Source organism: Macrobrachium nipponense, chromosome 24 (genome assembly GCF_015104395.2).
Source record: "Macrobrachium nipponense isolate FS-2020 chromosome 24, ASM1510439v2, whole genome shotgun sequence".
NCBI lineage: Eukaryota > Metazoa > Arthropoda > Malacostraca > Decapoda > Palaemonidae > Macrobrachium > Macrobrachium nipponense.
In genome coordinates, this window is record NC_061091.1 from 52,739,892 (window position 1) to 52,758,628 (window position 18,737).

General features: G+C 44.3%; 1 protein-coding gene across 4 annotated transcripts in view; it reads left to right on the forward strand.

Annotated features, from left to right (window-relative positions):
• LOC135205629 (AP-2 complex subunit alpha-like) overlaps positions 1-18,737 on the forward strand; it is a 205,260-nt gene that overhangs the window by 69,143 nt on the left and 117,380 nt on the right. For all 4 annotated transcript variants that reach the window (XM_064236426.1, XM_064236424.1, XM_064236427.1 and 1 more), the window contains exon 2: positions 13,341-13,417. In XM_064236426.1, coding sequence (XP_064092496.1) covers positions 13,354-13,417 — 64 coding nt within the window. In that variant the 5' untranslated portion in view covers positions 13,341-13,353. The remainder of the gene's footprint in view (positions 1-13,340; positions 13,418-18,737) is intronic.

Sequence of the window (18,737 nt, forward strand, 5' to 3'; positions counted from 1 at the left end):
CACTACCTACGTGATGTAAAAATCACATATGATAAATGCTTCGCCTTGGGTCCTTTCGTATCGGCGGATTCGGTGCTGGGGCAGGGAGCTGAAAACTTATCCTGTGTAAATTTTTTTATATGTTACCCTATATTTTATATTGTTGTTTTTTGGTTGTCTGAAAGAGGTTGCAGGAGGCACCTCTTTTTGTCGTAATATTAACCCTTTGTATTTTGGTTAGGTGGTCTGGTGGGTTTTGGCTCCTTGCAGAGGTAGTGGTAAGGATCTGTTAGGTAAGCGGACAAGGTCCCTCTAACAGCATCCGACTTGGATTCTACCACAATAGGGGATCACATATCCCAGTGGTAGATCCGAGAGTCTTTCAGCATCAGGTCACGTCCTAGCTGTAGCTCTCCAGGCAATGCAGACTCAGAGATAGTATCTATGAAGTCTTCATCCTGAAAAGGTGAGAACCAAGGTTTTTATATCCTACAACATTAGTTGTTTCCCGTCTTACCTGTATTATTGAGCTGTCTCTTACCCTCCACCAAGGGTGCCAATCAGCTAAGTATATATCTGTCAGGGAAGTTCATGTACAAAAATGATATTGTTAAACTACAATAAAGTTTTGTACATACTTACCTGGCAGATATATACGATTAATGGCCCACCCAGCCTCCCCTCAGGAGACAGGTGGAAGAGAAAAATCTGACAAGCTTACGGGAGTGGTTCGTACATCCGCCACCCAGCGGCGGGGTAAGGTAGACACCTGACCTACCTGTCGCGTGTGCCGCGAGATTTGAAATTCTGTCGGGAACGTCGGAGACTGATAGCTAAGTATTTAAATATCTGCCAGGTAAGTATGTACAAAACTTTATTGTAGTTTAACAATAAATCATTTAACATACATTGGTTACTTGTCCATTTTGTTGGCATTCCCAAAGGGAATATGTGACCACTGGCTGACCCAACTTAGCCTGACTATAAAACAGTGATTTTCCACTCTGATAATTCATTATTGTTGTATTTATGAGCTGACCAAACATTTCTGGTGAAAGCCTATGTAAAATTCATCAAATTCACATTAAATATCACTGCAAGTAATCATATCCAATGCCTCTTCTCTCACCCCATGGGCCAAAACCTGTTGCCACCAATTATTTGTATATTATATATATGTACAAGTAACTTACCAAGTACAGTAACTTGTGCTGCAGCTAAAATTTTAAAATACATGGTAGCTCTTCTATCATTTTCGTGTAGGAGACAATGCCCTGCCCACTTTCAAGGAAGGATGGGTACAACGCAGCTGAAGAGCTCAGTTCGTTTCTGCCAGTCAAAAACTGAACTACAGCTGTTCTAAAGAGCTTGATTTTGAATTTGATCACCAGATGGTTCTATGGTGTGTCCGTTTGATTATGTACTCATGGTTATTTTTGGTAGCCTTCACACTAATTTAGATATGACCAGCTCCCACCTTGTATGTAAATGAATTGCTAGATCTCACAGATTCCTTGCGGTACAATCTTTGATTGTTTTAACCGGTTCCAGCTGGCACAAAGAATAATCCTATTGTTAAGACCGAAGGTGTATTAGCTATGAAAAATACAAATTGAATAAAAAATTTTCATTTTGACTTGTTTAGTTATTGACTTAGTGGTTATGTCAGACACCAGTAGTGCTAGTATGAGGTTTTGCAGTCTTTAATAACCAAAACGGCATATGACTCCCATACAATCTGCATCAATTTTAGAGTACAGACTTGTTCTATTGATTTGTCTTGTTCAGAATGTAAGGACTGGGATCAAAGGAAATGTAAGACCCTTAAGGCACATTTAGATAAATTAGAACGTGATAGAAAGAGGAAAGCAGCAATTAAAGCAAAAGCTAAGAATGTAGCTAGTTTGCAGAGTTCTCCTAAATCAGACGTAGTCGATGTGCCTAGTTTGTATTTTGTCCTCTACTTTTTCTGCTTTTCCCCCCTTAACCAGTCTTCCAACTATTCCAACCTCTCCCTTGCCATGGTTCCAACCCTTATATCATTGCCAGCCTTGAAGCCCACATTGATCAGAAGTTCTTGATCCTAGTTAATAATGTGGAGCTTTTAAGTGCATCAACGAAAGTTCTCATTGATAGGATTAATGCTCATTGTTAGTGCAAGTGGTAGTGCATTGTGTATGTGTGGAGGAGGTGTCTACCCGTCCCGCTGATGCTCCTAGACAAAGGTCCCTGCCAGACTCCTGTGCACCGGGGAGGAGGCATAATGGTAGTCCAAGGGAGGTTGGTCGGGTTTGCCCATTAGTAAGCGGCCTCTCAGCTGATCCTGTTGAACAATCCCTGGATTCAGCGGACAGACATGGGAAAGGCATCCGGAAGTCATTGCATGCTCTTCCCTCTGGATCATCTAGTTCTGAGGTGGACAAAAGACGCTGAAGAGGCTACCTTGAGGGTTCCTGTCTTTTGAAGGGGTGCTTTGCAGAGGCGGACCGTTTTTCTCCTCCTCCCTGCAAATGTAGCAAGGAAGGTTAGTGCATTCCTCAGCCGTCTTGTAGTTTCTGGGGAAGCCCAGATTCTATTTCTCTACTTCTAAGAGGCACCCAACTTCTTTTCAGTTTGCATCAGCTGTTGAGCATTTAGCGCCCCATCTGAGCACCCAACACCCGTACCCAAGTGCCCAGCGCCACTCACATCTCCCCTGGCACCAGTATTGGAACGTTCAGCACCAAGTGCCCAACACCTTCTCCTCTTCTACCTTAGTCATCCACTTTTGGACATGGTCCTTCTATGATCCCATTCAATGATATCTGGATGAGATTATGGGAGTTCTGCAGTAGGTCAGAATCCTCCCGACTTGTCTCCTTTGCTGATATCCTCGGATGAAGAAGTCTTTTGCTATCTTACTGAGATTTTAAAGTAGCCTTTCCTTCGTTTTTCTCACCCGCAACCCCAGCTTCTGCCTCTGTCATTTGCTTGAGGAATCAGCCTATGGAATCTTCTAGGTTTCCTAAGATGGTATTGTCCTTCTCATATAGGAAAGCATTATGGGAACTGGATGTTTGGCTCTCGGACAAGAGAGAGCAAGGTAAGACAGTCTTCTGCACTCCTCCTTCCCGTTGATTAATAAGAGGTATCAGGCCTATGCTACTGGAGAACTCCTTCCCCGGGGTTAGCTGCCTCTTCCCAGGGAGACTTTTCATGTTTGATCAATTCCTTGAGATGGACGGCCTCTTCCTTGGTCAAGATCTTGTTTTCAGCCACAGAGTTGGACCATTCTCTGAAGAATATCTTCAGGCCTTTCAAAGTCCTAAGCTTTCTAGATTGGACAGTTGGGGCGCTGGCTAAGAAAGTTGAGGATTGTGTGAATCTATCGGATGATTTGTCAGCAGATTGGTTGGGCATCTGTTCTTGCACTGACAAGGCCATTAGAGATAGCTCCATGGAATTAGCCTCCTTATTTGCTACAGGTGTCTTAAAGCAAAGGGAACTCTGGTGTTCATACACCTGCAGAGGGGTAAGAGTAACCGCTTCCCAGTAGTTGGCGTTTCTTTTTCACCACTAGGTCGTAGTTATCTTTTTCCTCAAACTACAATTCAAGAGATTGCTTCAGATCTTCAGAAAAAGTCAACAAAAGATCAGTTAGCACAGTCAGCTAAGCGCCCAAGGAACCTTATGGTTTGAACATCAACATGACTTTGCCACCTGCACCCCTTTCAGGGCAGTAGAGCAAAATTTCAAGCCAGACCTTGCTCCAATCTATGTTCCACTCTTCCAGTCAAGGTGGCACCCACAAGACCTTCTACTCACAAATGAAAGTGCTGTCCTCCGTGTTCCTGTGTGAGCAAGGCTTCTCCATTTCTGGTGAGAATGGGAAGCCATGGATGTAGATCAGTAGGTATCACTAGCCTGAGAGGAGGGTACTCCATCCCATTCCTCCCTTAGTGTCGGAGCCCATAGCATTGACAGCTTACTTGCTAGGCTCCGACAGGTATTTGGCCTTAGCAAAAGAAGTATAGTCTCTGATCATCAAGAGAGCCATGGAAGAACTCAAAGACATTGATGCTCCAGGATTTTACAACCAACTTTTTGTGGTCCCCAAAACATCAGGGGGTTGGAGACCTGTCCTGGATGCCTTGAATTTTTCGTTAAGAAAATAAATTCAAAATGGAAACCAATCAGTCAGTCCTCTCCTCGATCCATCAGAACGACTGGATTGTAACAATATGCAAGGTGCATTTTTATTGTAGTGTCTTACCGAACAATTATAGAGCCGTGATTTCCACGAGCGGCAGGATACTAAATTCAAATTTAGCGCGTCGGCGTCGCCAACACTGGTGGTGATGACGTCATCTCCCTCCACTCGCGGGAGAACCAGGTACAACTGCCCAGGTGAATTCAATTCTTTTCCTGCCGGCGTCCGGTGAACATCGGTGGTCGGTGCGGTTGGATGACTTTGCTTCGCTTTTTTCTTGTGGATTTGATCTTCGGAATTGGTGAAGTACTCTTTTTTGGCGTTGTTGTTATTTTGCTTTTTATTTAGGCGTTGCCATGTCGGATTCTAGTCCGTCGGGAGTTAGGTTTTGCATCTCAGGATGTAAAACTAGATTATCCAAGCTAGAGTATGATTCTCACACTAAATGTGTTAAGTGTAGGGGACAGGTTTGTTCAGCAGATCGAACATGTAACGAGTGTAGTGATTGGACTGATTCTCAATGGAAGTTTTTTAGTTCATACTCGGAGAAATTAGCTAAAGACAGAATTAGAAAAGCAGCGCTTAGGGAAAGTAGACTTAGCTCTGCTTCGTCTTGCGATGCATCTGTTCCTTCTGTTTCTCCTCAAATTGTTATGTCTCCTTTAACTACACCTCCTATTCCTCCTACTAATCCCACTTCTCCGGCTTCCCGTGTAGTTTCTTCCGACACCATTGCCAGTCTGTGGGAATCGAGGTTAGATCAGAAATTTTTCGGGTACTAGCGAATACGGTTTTGCAACTTGGTAATTCAGTTAAGACGTTTTTGGAGAAAGCGGCCTCATGGTAGAGTGTAGTTGAGGGTGCGTCTGTCTGTCCTGACACGGTCTCCGTAGACAAAGGTCACTGTCCAGCTCCCCCGCACCGGGGAGAAGACATACCGGAAGTCCAAGGGAGTCGATCGGGATTTGCCCACAGACAGGCGCCTCTCTTGTTGAGCCTGTTTGCGCCTCAACAGGGCTCGGTTAAGCGTTGGAAAGGTGTTGCGGTCAGACGCCTTTCAAATGATTCAAGCGATTCGTCTCCGGTCGCACGGCGCTCTTGGCGAGATTCGCACCGTTCGCGTCCCTTAAAGAGGCGTTCAGGCGCCGATTCTTCGCCTCCTCCAGTCAAGCGGTATAAGGAGCCTGAGAGTGTTGCGCCTCGGCCGTTAGCGGCTCGTTCGTCGCCTCAATCTGTGCCTTTTTCGGCTCCATCTACTAGTAGAGATTGTGGTTTTAGCGCTGTAGCTGGCAGTTCTAAGGGTGTTTCTTTAGGACGCTTTTTCGTCTGTTACGCCTGATGCGCCTGTTTCGCCTCGAATTTCGGCGGCTCCGAGCGAGGCGCAAGTAGTTTTTCCGCCTCCTGCTGAACATTTAGGCTCTTCCAAGCCTACGTTAACTGTTTTTGATTCGTCTCTGGCGCCTTTGCGCAAGCAGTTAGAGATGTTAACCAACTGGATGAATGAGTCCAAGGGTGGTTCGAAACCTTCAGATCCGGTTGTAGTTCCGTCTACTTCTTCGGCGGTATCGGAGAATGAAGAAGAAGTAGAGGAGGAGGATTCACATCACCTCTCGTGTTATTCACGTCTCCTTAGATTTCTTCTGGTATCTTATCCAGATTATTTGAGAAAGCGGCTCCGCGCTCCCCAACTTCGACTTTTTTGATGAGGAGGAAAACTTCAGACCCTCTCCTCCCAAAACTTGTTCTATCTAAAGCGGTTAGACATTCGTTGAAAGAGACGGAGAAATGGATGTCTATGAAAAGGAGGACTTAGGGAAGGGCTCTTTTTTGGGCGTTACACCCTCCCTCTAAGGTTGCTTCGGTAAGAGGTATAGGTTTTTTTTTTTTTTTATGTAACCTGGGGAAGCTCCTTCTCTGGGAGTTTCTGCCTCCTCCCAGGGAGACCTTCTCCAGTTTAATCGACTCCTCTAGAAGATCTGCTTTCGCCGCAGCGAAAGTTTTCTTTACAGCGCCTGAGTTGGACCACGTTGTAAAGAATCAATTTAAACTTTTGGAAGTCTTTAGCTTCCTTGATTGGACTATTGGCGCTTTAGCGGCCAAGATCGAAGACTGTCCTTCTCTTTCCCAGGAGTTAGCGGAGGATTGGATTGGTGTTCTGTCCTGTGCGGACAAATCCATTAGGGATGGATGTGATGAGTTAGCTTCGCTCATCGCCTTTGGTACCCTTAAGAAAAGGCAACTTTGGTGCTCCTTTGCTTCTAAAAGGGTTACGTCCCAACAGAAGTCTGCTCTCTTGTTTGCTCCTTTTGTGAAAGATAACCTCTTTCCAGACGATGTAGTGTTGTCAATTTCGTCTGCGCTAGATAAGAAATCTACTTCGGATTTACTGGCACAGTCTACTAAGAGACCTAAAGCTCCTGTGGAGACTGTTCCTTCGGTTTCTCCTCTGGCCCAAGCGCCTTTTCGAGGGAGAAAACCCAAGCGCTTCTTTCGGCCGAAATCGAATTTGCGACCTCAGTCTAAGGCCTCGGCCAAGGTTAACAAACCTTCCAAATGAAAGCTCGGTTCTTCATGCACCAGTGGGAGCCAGGCTGGCGCTGTTTTGGGAGGAATGGTGGGAAAACAGAGGAGAAACAGAGCCTGGGTAGTGCAAGTACTCAAGTTCGGCTATCGTATTCCTCTCGTTTCACCTCCCTCGCTCTCACCTGTGCCAATTTCCATTCCAGGCATACTCTCCGGGCTCAGACAAATTTCTGGCGCTAGCCGCAAAAGTGGAAGCGCTTGTTCTCAAGAAGCGATAGAACAGATAGAAGGGGATTTTCCTCCAGGCTTTTACAATCGCCTTTTTGTAGTTCCCAAGTCATCAGGGGCTGGAGGCCGGTTTTGGATGTGAGCGCCCATGAACTTGCATGTCCAGAAAACAAAATTTCATATGGAGACCACTCGGTCGGTTCTGGAGTCCATCAGACAGGGGATTGGATGGTCTCTCTGGACATGCAAGACGCTTATTTTCACATTCCGATACATCGCGAATCTCGGAAGTACCTGAGGTTCATGTTCGAAGGCAAGGTGTTTTCAGTTTCGGGCGCTTTGCTTCGGACTAGCGACCGCTCCTCAAGTTTTCACCAGGGTTCTATCCCCGATAGGAAGCTGGCTACACATATTAGGAAGTAAGAATCTCCCTCTATCTGGACGATTGGCTTCTCCGGTCGAATCAGAGAGTCGGTGCATGAAGGACCTTGGAACAACTCTGGATCTTGCCAGAAAGTAGGAATCTGGTCAACAACAACAGAAGTCCCAGTTGGTTCCATCTCAGAGCATCCTTTATTTGGGGATGATTCTGAATGCTCAAGTTTTTCGGGCTTTTCTGTCCCCGAAGAGGGTTCAAGGCTGTCTGGAGACAGTTCAGGAGTTCTTGGACAAAAAGGTAAGTTCTGCCAATCAGTGGATGAGGCTCCTGGGCAAATTGAACGTCAGTGGAGAAATTTGTGACGTTGGGAAGACTGCACATGAGACCTCTGCAGTTTTTCCTGAGAGCCTCTTGGTGCAGGAAGACACAACCAGACTCGATTACCTTTCCTGTCACAGATCAAATAAAAGAGGACCTAAGGTGGTGGCTCTCTCGAGCAAGGTTGGAAGAAGGGTTAGATTTACGACCCATCCTCCCGAACCTACAGTTCTTTTCCGACGCATCGGACACAGGTTGGGGAGCCCTACTGGGAAATCAACGGACTTCAGGAGCTTGGTCGGAGAAGGAGAAGAAGTTCCACATAAATGTAAAGGAACTGTTAGCAATTTTCTTGGGGCTCAGACAGTTTCGGAGCTTAGTAGAAGGTCGAGTAGTGGCAGTGCATTCCGACAACTCCACGGCTCTCTCGTACGTGTGGAAACACAGGGGGGGTACTCAGTCTTTCTCTCTGTACGAAAGTAGCCAAGGATCTCCTCCTGTGGTCAAAACGAAGCGAAGGTTACAGCTAGAGTCCCGAGATTTGTTCCGGGAAAGATGAACGTCCTGGCGGACGAGTTAAGTCGTCAACAGCAAGTGTTACCTCTGGAGTGGACTTTGGACAACAAGATTTGTCAGAAACTTTGGCGCCTTTGGGACGACCGTCAATAGACCTGTTCGCGACATCAAGGAACAACCCCGTCCTCTCTTTTGTTCGCCAGTCCCAGATCCTCTAGCTTGGTCGGTGGACGCAAATGCTGTTGGATTGGTCGGGTCTGGAAGCTTATGCATTCCCTCCGTTCGGTCTAATAAGAGAGGTGCTGAACAAGTTCATGTCGCACAGCAATGTAACGCTAACGTTAATCGCTCCCTTTTTGGCCCAGGAAAGAGTGGTTCCCGGACCTTCTCCAGTTTGTTAGTAGACTTCCCCAGACTTCTTCCTCCAGAGAAGTGGCTTCTCAAACAACCTCACTTCAAGAGGTTCCACCAAAACTTGTCCGCTCTAGCTCTGACAGGGTTCAGACTGTCCGGAATCTTGTCAGAGCGAAAGGATTTTCAAGAAGAGCTGCAGAAGCTATCGCTCGTTGTAGGAGAGAGTCTTCCAAACTCTATCAAGGGAAGTGGAGAATCTTCAGAGAGTGGTGTAGAAGTGCTAAAGTCTCTACTTCTGCGACCTCTTTAACAGAAATAGCAGATTTTCTTCTATTTCTTAGGAACTCTAAGAAACTGGCTCCTTCGACGATCAGAGGATATAGAGCCATGCTCTCTTCGGTTTTTCGACATCGAGGTTTGGATATTTCCTCCAATTCAGATCTGTCGGACCTCATTAGGTCTTTCGAAACCACTAAGCTCCCGCAAGATACAGTGGCTTGGAACTTAGATGTGGTGCTTAAGTTCCTCATGGGGCCACTGTTTGAGCCTTTGAAGTCGCTTCACTCAGGAACTTGACTAAGAAGGCACTCTTTCTTATTGCACTAGCTTCTGCTAAGTGTCGTGTCACGAATTGCACGCGATAGACAAAAAAGAGTCGGTTTCTCTCAAGGCAATGCTGTATTTTCGGTATCTTTGACCTTTCTAGCCAAAAATGAGAATCCTTCTAATCCTTGGCCGAGGAGTTTTGTGGTAAGGAACTTATCTGATTTGGTTGGACATGAGGAGGAAGAAAGGCTCTTATGTCCAGTCAGGGCTATTAAGCAGTATCTGTTTGCCACTAAGGGTATTAGAGGACAATCTTCTAAGCTCTGGACCTCGGTTCAAAATCCCTCTCGTCCTCTTTCTAAGAATGCTATATCGTTCTTTATTAGAGAGCTTATCAGGGAAGCTCACTCGCAGTCCGAGAACGACAATCTTTCCGTTCTGAGAGGTTAAAGCTCACGAGGTTAGAGCAGTGGCAACTTCTTTAGCATTCAGAAAGAATTTATCTTTAGCTTCGATTCTTCAGAGCACGTTCTGGAGATCGAATTTGGTTTTTGCGAGTCATTATCTCAAAGAGATAGAAACGGTTTTCGAGAATTGTAAAACGTTAGGTCCGGTGGCGGTTTCTGGCATGGTGTTGGGAGAAACGGCACAGGGTCGTCACCTCTATGCTAACTTTTCACCTTGAATAGGTTGTCGAGTTCAAGGGAAGCTGGGGGTACTGAGTACCTGGGATACTCACCAGTCTGTTAGGTCAGATTTTACAATGGTTGGGTATATATGTTTTTAAATCTGGTGTTGGTGACAAATGTTTTGTATGATTGAATTTCTGGTCTTAGCCCAGGGCAAGGGCAATCTTTGTTGTTACTATCCTCCGTCAGTCAGCCTTGACTCGCTTGAACTACGGAAGGATTCCACTCCTGTAGAGGCTAACTTTGGTCAAATTCCAATTCCTCTACAATAGTAAGAAGAGCACCGACCAGAGGCAGTAACAGTCTGCTGTAGCTCTCTTACAAGGTAAGGTACAACAGACACCTTGAGTGTTTACTGGTATGGCCAATAAATGTAACCATTTTAAAAATACTAGTGGTCCACGGAGAATCCACCCCCTTCCCATAAATGTGTAATCAGCTCTATAATTGTTCGGTAAGACACTACAATAAAAATGAAATTTTCATTATTAAAATGAAGTTTTATTGTATACTTACCGAACAATTATGATTATACCCACCCTCCTCCCCTTAGGTGGACGGACGGGCAGAAAGAATTGGATTCACCTGGGCAGTTGTACCTGGTTCTCCCGCGAGTGGAGGGAGATGACGTCATCACCACCAGTGTTGGCGACGCTGACGCGCTAAATTTGAATTTAGTATCCTGCCGCTCGTGGAAATCACGGCTCTATAATTGTTCGGTAAGTATACAATAAAACTTCATTTTAATAATGAAAATTTCATATTTCCACATTCCAGTTCATCCAAGTTGCAAGAATTATCTTTGCTTTGTATTCCAAGACATGGTCTCTCAATTTCGAGCCCTGTGCTTCGGCCTCTCCACAGCACCCCAAGTGTTCACCCGCGTTCTCACCCCCTTTTGCGAAGTAGCTTCACCTCATGGGGATAACTGTCTCCATTAGTTTACACGTGTGTCTTCTTCACTCACCAACTAAGTGAAAATGTAAGGAGGACTTGACTAAGACACTGCTCTTTGCCTAGGACCTGGGCATTCTCATCAACAAAGAGAAGTCTCGGCTGTCTCCCTCTCAAGTGATTCAGTATTTGCGGATGATGGTAGACACTGAATTTTCAGGTTTCTCCATCACCCAAAAGAATTCAAGCATGCCTTCAGATAGTTCACAGTTTCCCTGCTCTCTTCTCCTGCTCGGCCAAGAGGTGGATGAGTCTTTTAGGGACCCTCTCGTCAATCGAGAAGTTTGTAAGTCTAGGAATACTTCATTTAATTAAGGTTCTACAATTCTTCTTGAAAGTGAGTTGGAACAGGAAGAATCACCCGGACTCATTCGTTTTTCCGATTACACAGGAAATAAAAACTGACTTGCAATGGTGACTGTCAGAAAGAAGACTTTGAGAGGGCATGTCTCTTTACCTCTGAACCTCAGCCTGTTCATGTATTCAGACATCCCAGACCTGGGTTGAGGAGCTCTTCTGGGGGCATGGAAGTATTAGGGACTTGGTCTACAGGAGAGTGGTGCCTTCATATAAATGTGAAGGAATTGAGAGCTTTACATCTAGGCCTTCTTTGCTTTACTGAATTGACCTGCAACAAGACAAGTAGCATTGTTCTCCGACAACACCACTGCTCTAGCCTACATAAGGAAATGGGGAATGCACTCCTCCCTCAATGAGGCAGCAAAGAGCCTTTTTCTGTGGCCGAATGAGAATTGAACAACGATTATGACGAAGTTTGTTCAGGGCAAGGTGAATATGTTGGCCTACAAACTCAGTCATCTGGATAGGTCCTCCCCACAGAGTGGAGAAAAAATGCACAGGTGTACACCAAAAATGTGGAAGTTGTGGGACTACTGTTTTTAGATCTGTTCGCAACATTGAAAAACCATTGCCTGCTATTGTTCTGCTCCCTGACTCTGGACCTTCAAGCGTGGGCTGCAGATGCCATGCTTCTAAATTGGTCAATCCTGGACACATATATTCATATAAGGCAGTCCACAGTTATGGGCGGGGGTTCCGCTCTCAGCAGGATGCTGATAAGCAAAAACTGCAATTAACCGAAACTCTGCAATTTATGGCACCAATAACCGGTCGATGGCACCTAGGTTAGGTATGTTATAGCTATTGGTGCCAATAGCCAAAAAAAAAAAAAAAAAAGTTACTTGGTAACACTCACTTGTGGTGAATTGAGTGGAAAGGAAGTTATGGTACATCATTTTGCCTTGCACTTCTTGGTAGTAATCATCGAATGCGGTGTAGGCTCTGACTTTGTTTGTTTTTCTGTGTTTCTCTTCTGTCTTCTTTCTTTGGAGATACTTCAGTAAAAAGTTCATATGTGAAGAGGAATGATCGAAGTATGACGTAAAGTATGACCCATTTACTTTATATTTATTTATTTCTTTACCGAAAAAATCGGTTCGGTAGCAAACTCATTGTTTACGTTTGGTTAAGCTTCTCTGTAAAGAAGAGGTTAACATTGACTGCCCACCTCAAGCCGCCCTTCTTGTAATCCTGGGTTGGAAGAAAGACTAAATTAGTCTTGTGGTTCAAGCGTGGTCACTGACCTGCTTCCACCTCATCTATGCTTTAGATGCTGAATGTCACCTTGTATATACAATTTTTTATTGTTTTTAACCAGTTTCCAGCAGGCACCAGATGATTTATCACATTGTTAAGACCTCAGGCTTGTTAGCTCTGAAAAGTACAAATTAATAAAAAATTTATCATTTTGAATGACAGGGAAGTCTTGTGATAAGAACTATTTGTGGGCATAGGTCTACATGTGCCTTGGCTATACCAGTGAGATAAAACATTATTATTGAGAGCCCATGGTTTGTTTTCATTTGATACGAATAGTAGACTGTTTAATACAAGCTTGCCTTCCTTGTGCTTTTATAGGTATATTGTCAATACAAATTGGTATGTTTATGATTTATGAAGGTGTGGGAGTTCTTATATATGTAAACATTCAAATATATTACTGAAGAAGGTTTATCACAATAAGGCAACGATATCAGGAATGTTTATTTTCAGCTAATCACAAGCTGCACATGCACATATCACATATGCCACATCTCTTCTTGTGGGTGGACAGATGAGATGAACCAACTATGTATAGTGTACAATAAACAATTGTGGCCTTGCTCAAAAGCAACACCTGAAATCACTGGCAGTGATAAGTTGGATAATGTTAAGGCCCTTAGTACATTGTCTGTTTAATTTTAACCTTGAATTTCTGGTATCATTTAGTGTATAATGTTTAGTCAGTTTAGTTCATGGATTGTGCCACATAAATAGATAGGCACAGTTTGAAATATGTACTACATTGTTTTGTATATGTTTTGTTTGTTACTGCTTCATTGTAAAACATATAATGTATTATAAAAGCTGATTTTTATATATTTGCAGAATCTTAATGTGTTCCAATCAAGGTATTTATCATGCTGTGAAAAAATATGATGTACTAATCAACAATTTGGTAAAACTTTTTAATCTACATGGTAATCTGGGAATTGGATATGTTACTGGGTGTTACATATTGATTTATAAATTATTTTAACAAGTTTGTAAGTTTTAAAATAATTACTGTTGCGTAGTTCATTAAAATTTTATTCTTCTTGCACAGAAACCCAGCCAAAATGCCAGCGGTGCGTGGGGATGGGATGCGAGGCCTTGCGGTCTTCATCTCGGATATAAGAAATTGTAAGTAATACAAATTGATTAGAAATTTATTCTCCTGTATGGTGTTAATTTGTTTATGTAAGCAACATACCAGTAATTACATAGCTAACAATTTGTAAGTACCAACAGCTAAAATGTTATTGTTATAATACAATTAAGTTTGTTCATACTTACCTGGCAGATATATATATATGCTGTATTTTCTGAAGTCCGACAGAATTTAAAAATTCGCGGCACACGCAGTGGACCGCGCCAGGTGGTAGAACCCATTCCCGCGCTGGGAGGCGGATATCAGGAAATATTCCCATTTTCCATTCATATTTTATCAGTGCCACTGTCTCCTGAGGGGAGGTGGGTGGGCACTTTAATTATATATATCTGCCAGGTAAGTATGAACAAACTTAATTGTATTATAACAATAACATTTTGTTCATGAAACTTACCTGACAGATATATATATAGCTGAATCCCACCTTCGGATGGTGGGAAGAGGACAGAATAGGATTTTTGGGAAACTAAATTAAGTAGATGATATACATCTTGGTTCCTGACCTGTTAGCATATCGACTTCGTGATTACTGTCACCAAAGTCTGCTTCTGCGTTACTAGAGTTGCCAGCGAGGTAGAGACCTGTAATGCTGGTGCGCTCTAGATGATCTGTCAACGGGGGCGTGACCACAATGTGACTAGACCATATGACCATACTTCTGAGGGCACCGAAGCTAAAACCACCATCTGACCTAACCTATCAAAGTTAGTTCCATAACTTCTAGGCTAAAGAAAAGGAACGCGCCTCAAGCGACCAACCCTTCAAAGTTAAAAGCACACCTATCCCTTTTCTATAGGATAGGATTCGTGTTGCTTCTTGCACCCAATAATATATCTACGGATATGTATGGTCCTAGCGACTTACGGATCTGAAATGTCGTCTTCACATCCCTCGGGAGTGTGAAGCGGGAGTGTGAAGCGAACACAGAGTTGCTTCGCTAAAGCGTGGCACTCAGATGTTACTGAGTGTCATGCTCTGTTTGAAATGCTTCCGAGGCCGCGCCCTCACCTCTTGAGCATTCATATTAAGAAAAAATCTCAAATCTTTTATGCAAACATAATGAATGAGACCTCTTAAAAGAACTCCTTGGCTATAATGCCAGGGTGTTCTTGGACATGAACCAGTCTGGTCTTTTTACGGAACACCGCAGAATTGTCGGGAGTGTGAAGCGAACCCAGAGTTGCTTCGCAAAAGCGTGGCACTCAGGATGTTTACTGAGTGTCATGCTCTGTTGAAATGCTTCCGAGGCCGCGCCCTCACCTCTTGAGCATTGATATTAAGAAAAAATCTCAAATCTTTATGCAAACATAATGAATGAGACCTCTTAAAAGAACTCCTTGGCTATCATGCCAGGGTGTTCTTGGACATGAACTAGTCTGGTCTTTTACGGAACACCGCAGATTGTCTGTTGACCTTGACTTTCTATAGTTTTATCAAGATAAAACTTGAGAGACCCTACAGGGCACAGGACTCTCTAATGCCCTTGCCCAATAATTTGTGCCATACCCTTGGTCTCCAAGCCTTCGGGTCAATGGTTGGACAGGTTTTCGTTCTTATCAAGAACGGAAGGCTTAGCGGACAGACCGCATTATGTCCTTTAAAGCCAAAACCTCTGATGATGGCTAAAACCTCACTAACCCTCCTTGCCGTGGCTAGAGCGGTTAGAATATTAGCCTTTCTGGTCACGTGTATTAAGTTCGCAGAAAGGATAGGTTCGAAATGCTTTTGGCATCAGAAACTCAGACTACGTCTAAGTTCCATGCCGGAACCTTTGATCCAGAGAATACAAGACTCCACAGACCTCAAAGATCGTGAAGCTTTGTTGTTTGACAGAACCGAATCTCTGAGCCTAGAGGCCGTCAACAACATATTTGCATATTCTACAACAGTTAGGACTTCTATCTTATCTCATACTTCATACGGAAAGATAGAACCATAACGAAATTCACAGAGGTCGAGGTGGAGGAACAGTCATTTCCCTTCACTATCTCCAGAAACGGCCCCCTCCGATTGAAAACTGAAAATAGGCAGCACTGCTTTGCCTTGGCCAAGAGACTGCCATTAATCTTGAAGATCTTATCGCTTCTCGATAGTCTGAACGCTTTCAGACTCAGAGAGGAGAGATATTAGATACTTCACTAAGTGACGATGTTTGATTACACCGATTCTCTCGGGAAGGGTCTTTGGACAATTCTCTGAATTACCTGACCTCTGTGAATCCAACCTCTTAGAGGCCAACATGTGGCGACTAAAGCTAATCCTCTAGGATCATGAATAAGGGAACAACTTAAGAGGAAGCTCCTTCGTCCTTCAATATTACGAAAAACTTAACGAAGGACTGTCCCTCAGTCTCTCCTCACTTTCGACATACTTCTAAGTGAGGATTACTCAGACGTCAGTAGTTGTTGCCTTCGATCGAGAAGACCCCCACGGACGTGGCACTAAGATTAAACGAACCTATTGAGGATCGTTACGTTCCGTGCCCAAGCCCATAACCAATTCTCTCTTCTCGAGCTATGAGAGAGCTGAGAAATTATCCGAGATGATTTGGGCCACTCGATCCAACCTCACCCTTCGAGGAACTGGAAAGCCGACTAATTTGGCTTCCAATTCTTTCAGACAATGTGCCAGAACATCTGTTCTCTGTTCGGATGTCTGGCACCCTCTCGCTATCACCTGAGGTGATCCTCAAGCCGTTGAGAGAAAATTAGAATTACAAGATCTTTGATGTTATTCCAATTTCTTCGTGAGGAAAATTTGTAGAGGTCTGAATTGCTGTTTATTCAGGGAAAACAAGCTTCTCCAGCGAGGAAATGGTCCCCAGCAAACTCATCCATTCCCTCACTCAGCCTGCTTCCTTCCCTAAATAAGGCTGCGCTTTGCATAAGCAGGAGAGCATTATTATAGTGCTATGCCGCGGTAGATTCGTACAGAATGTTACCGTGCGGTAAACCCGCACCTAACAAGTATAAGAGATATCTTGTTGAAATTTTCTAAGTAAACGGCAGTATGATCATTCAAGATTACTAGAAATTTCCTCAACCCGAGGCTAAAATCCATGATTGTAGGGCAAAGAGACGGTTTATTAAGCCATTCCCGCAAGGGAGAGAGACGTAACCAACCGCGCATGACACCGAGCTAGCCGGTACTGCGTAGATCACAGTAACAGCAGCCTTGATCATCGTCTCGCACTATATGCCTGAGTTGCCAGCTACTCCTTTTACGAAGGGATAGGTTATGAAATTATCGAGCCAAAGGAAACTCTCCCAAGCAGCATATTTAAACGAAACAAAATTCGCTAAATACAGAAGCTGAGTTGATGTTGCGTTCAATTAGAATACTTCTCGTCTAAGTCGCAATCCGTAGAATAACTAGGATATGCGCCTACCCCTCGGACAATTCAACTGCTTAGTAGAATCATGTCGCGAGGTTAATATACGTAGTATATTTATAGTATTCTGAACAACGATCTCCATCCTAAATTCTTTCCTTAAGAAAACAAAATAAGGATTGGAGATCGACCACCTTCGATCTCTATCAAAAAGAGTGAAGGAGAAGTCTTCCTCGAAGGAAAGCTTCAATGGAACAGAATACTATCTGCCTGAGTTGCCAGCTACTCCCTTTACGAAGGAATAGGTATGATATTATCGAGCAAAAGGAAACTCTCAAGCAGGCCTATTTAAACGAAACAGAATTCGCTAAATACAGAAGCTGAGTTGGTGTTGTCGTAACAATACCTGAAGAGTTGTTCTTACTCCGAAAACTCTTGGAAGGTTGAAGGGAGTGTCAAATAAATACATTAGAACAACAGTTCTTTCGGCTTCTATCCGCAGAGGTAAATACGATATGCGTATATGACTCGACCCATGCGTTAGCAAAATGACGCAAAGATAAACTACGTAAGTATTGTAGTAATTTGAACATCGAATTCTCTACTACATCTTTCCTGGACGAGGAAGAGAGAAAGGAAAACAACTGTCCACGTTCGGTTCTGAAAATGAATGAGAGCTCTTCCGAAATTTGTTACTTATCCGCTTAAGCGATAAAATGTTATGAAGATCTTTGTCAATGAGAACTAACCCATTTACATGACAGAAAGTAATCCAGGAATTCGAGCATATAGTTTTCCCGATTCCCGCAGAAATCGAGGAAGGGGCAGGATTCCTGATTAGAGACTGGGCTTACGACAGGAAGGACCTTAATGTTCCCCTTCGGCAGCGCAATCCCGAAAGCAGACGAGGCGTTTTATGACACCGAAATCTGCTTACAGTTTCCCTGGAATTCATCAAGTGATGGATTCTATTGAACGCTCCCTTCGTAGAAAGCGAAGTAGACATCTTGACGAGACCAAACTCCTTCCTCTACTTCGACGACGCCCTCTTGAAGAGCGTTCTTGCAGGAATTCTGCCGAACGTCTTGATGCGTAGGACGCCTATCGTTCTGAAGAACGTCCTGGCAAGTGCTCTACCGAGCGTCATGACGTGTAGGATGCCGAGCGTCTTCAAAAGCGTCCTCGCTAGCGTCCTGGCGAGCGTCCTCGCGAGCGTCCTGGCGAGCGTCCTCGCTAGCGTCCTGCCGAGCTTCCACCGAAGCGTCCTGGCGAATGTCCACAAAAGCGTCCTGCTGAGCGTCCTCAAAAGCGTGCTGGAAAGCGTCCTGCTGAGCGTCCTCAAAAGCTTCCTGCCGAGCGTCCTCAAAAGCGTCCAGCTACGAGAGTGTCTGAGCAGAGAACACCAAGTCTTCTGAACGACGTTTCAGAGAGGAACTCGTTGAGCGCCTTGATGCATGCAAGGCCCGCCAAGAGGCGTCCTGGCGAGCGACCTTGCCCAACATCTCAATGTTTATGACGAACCGCGTTTTGCGTATGACATTGAATATTTTTAAGGGACTCCTCATGCGAGTCTCCATGGAGAGCCGCACGCTGCTCCTGAAGAGTGTGAACACTAAAGGAAGACGTATGGCTTTCGTCTTCCGCAAGGTGCTTGCCGAGCGTCCTGGAGAATGTCTCTACTTATAGGACGTCGAGCACCTCCAAAAGCTTCCTCACGTCTAAATTGCCCTTCTTATGCCGACCAGAGACATAAGTTGTTTGACTGTGCAAAGCAGCTTGCCGGCCGTCAAACTTATCAGCTTGCTTATCGAAGTAAAGCTAACGTTACATAACGTATACGGAGCGCAATGAGGAGAGGAGACGAATACTGAGTTGCTCCTCCAAAAGGTGGAATCAAGAATGTCCTTGAATACCAAATTCTTTTGGAATGCTAGCGAGGTTGAAACAGCTCTAACTTCATG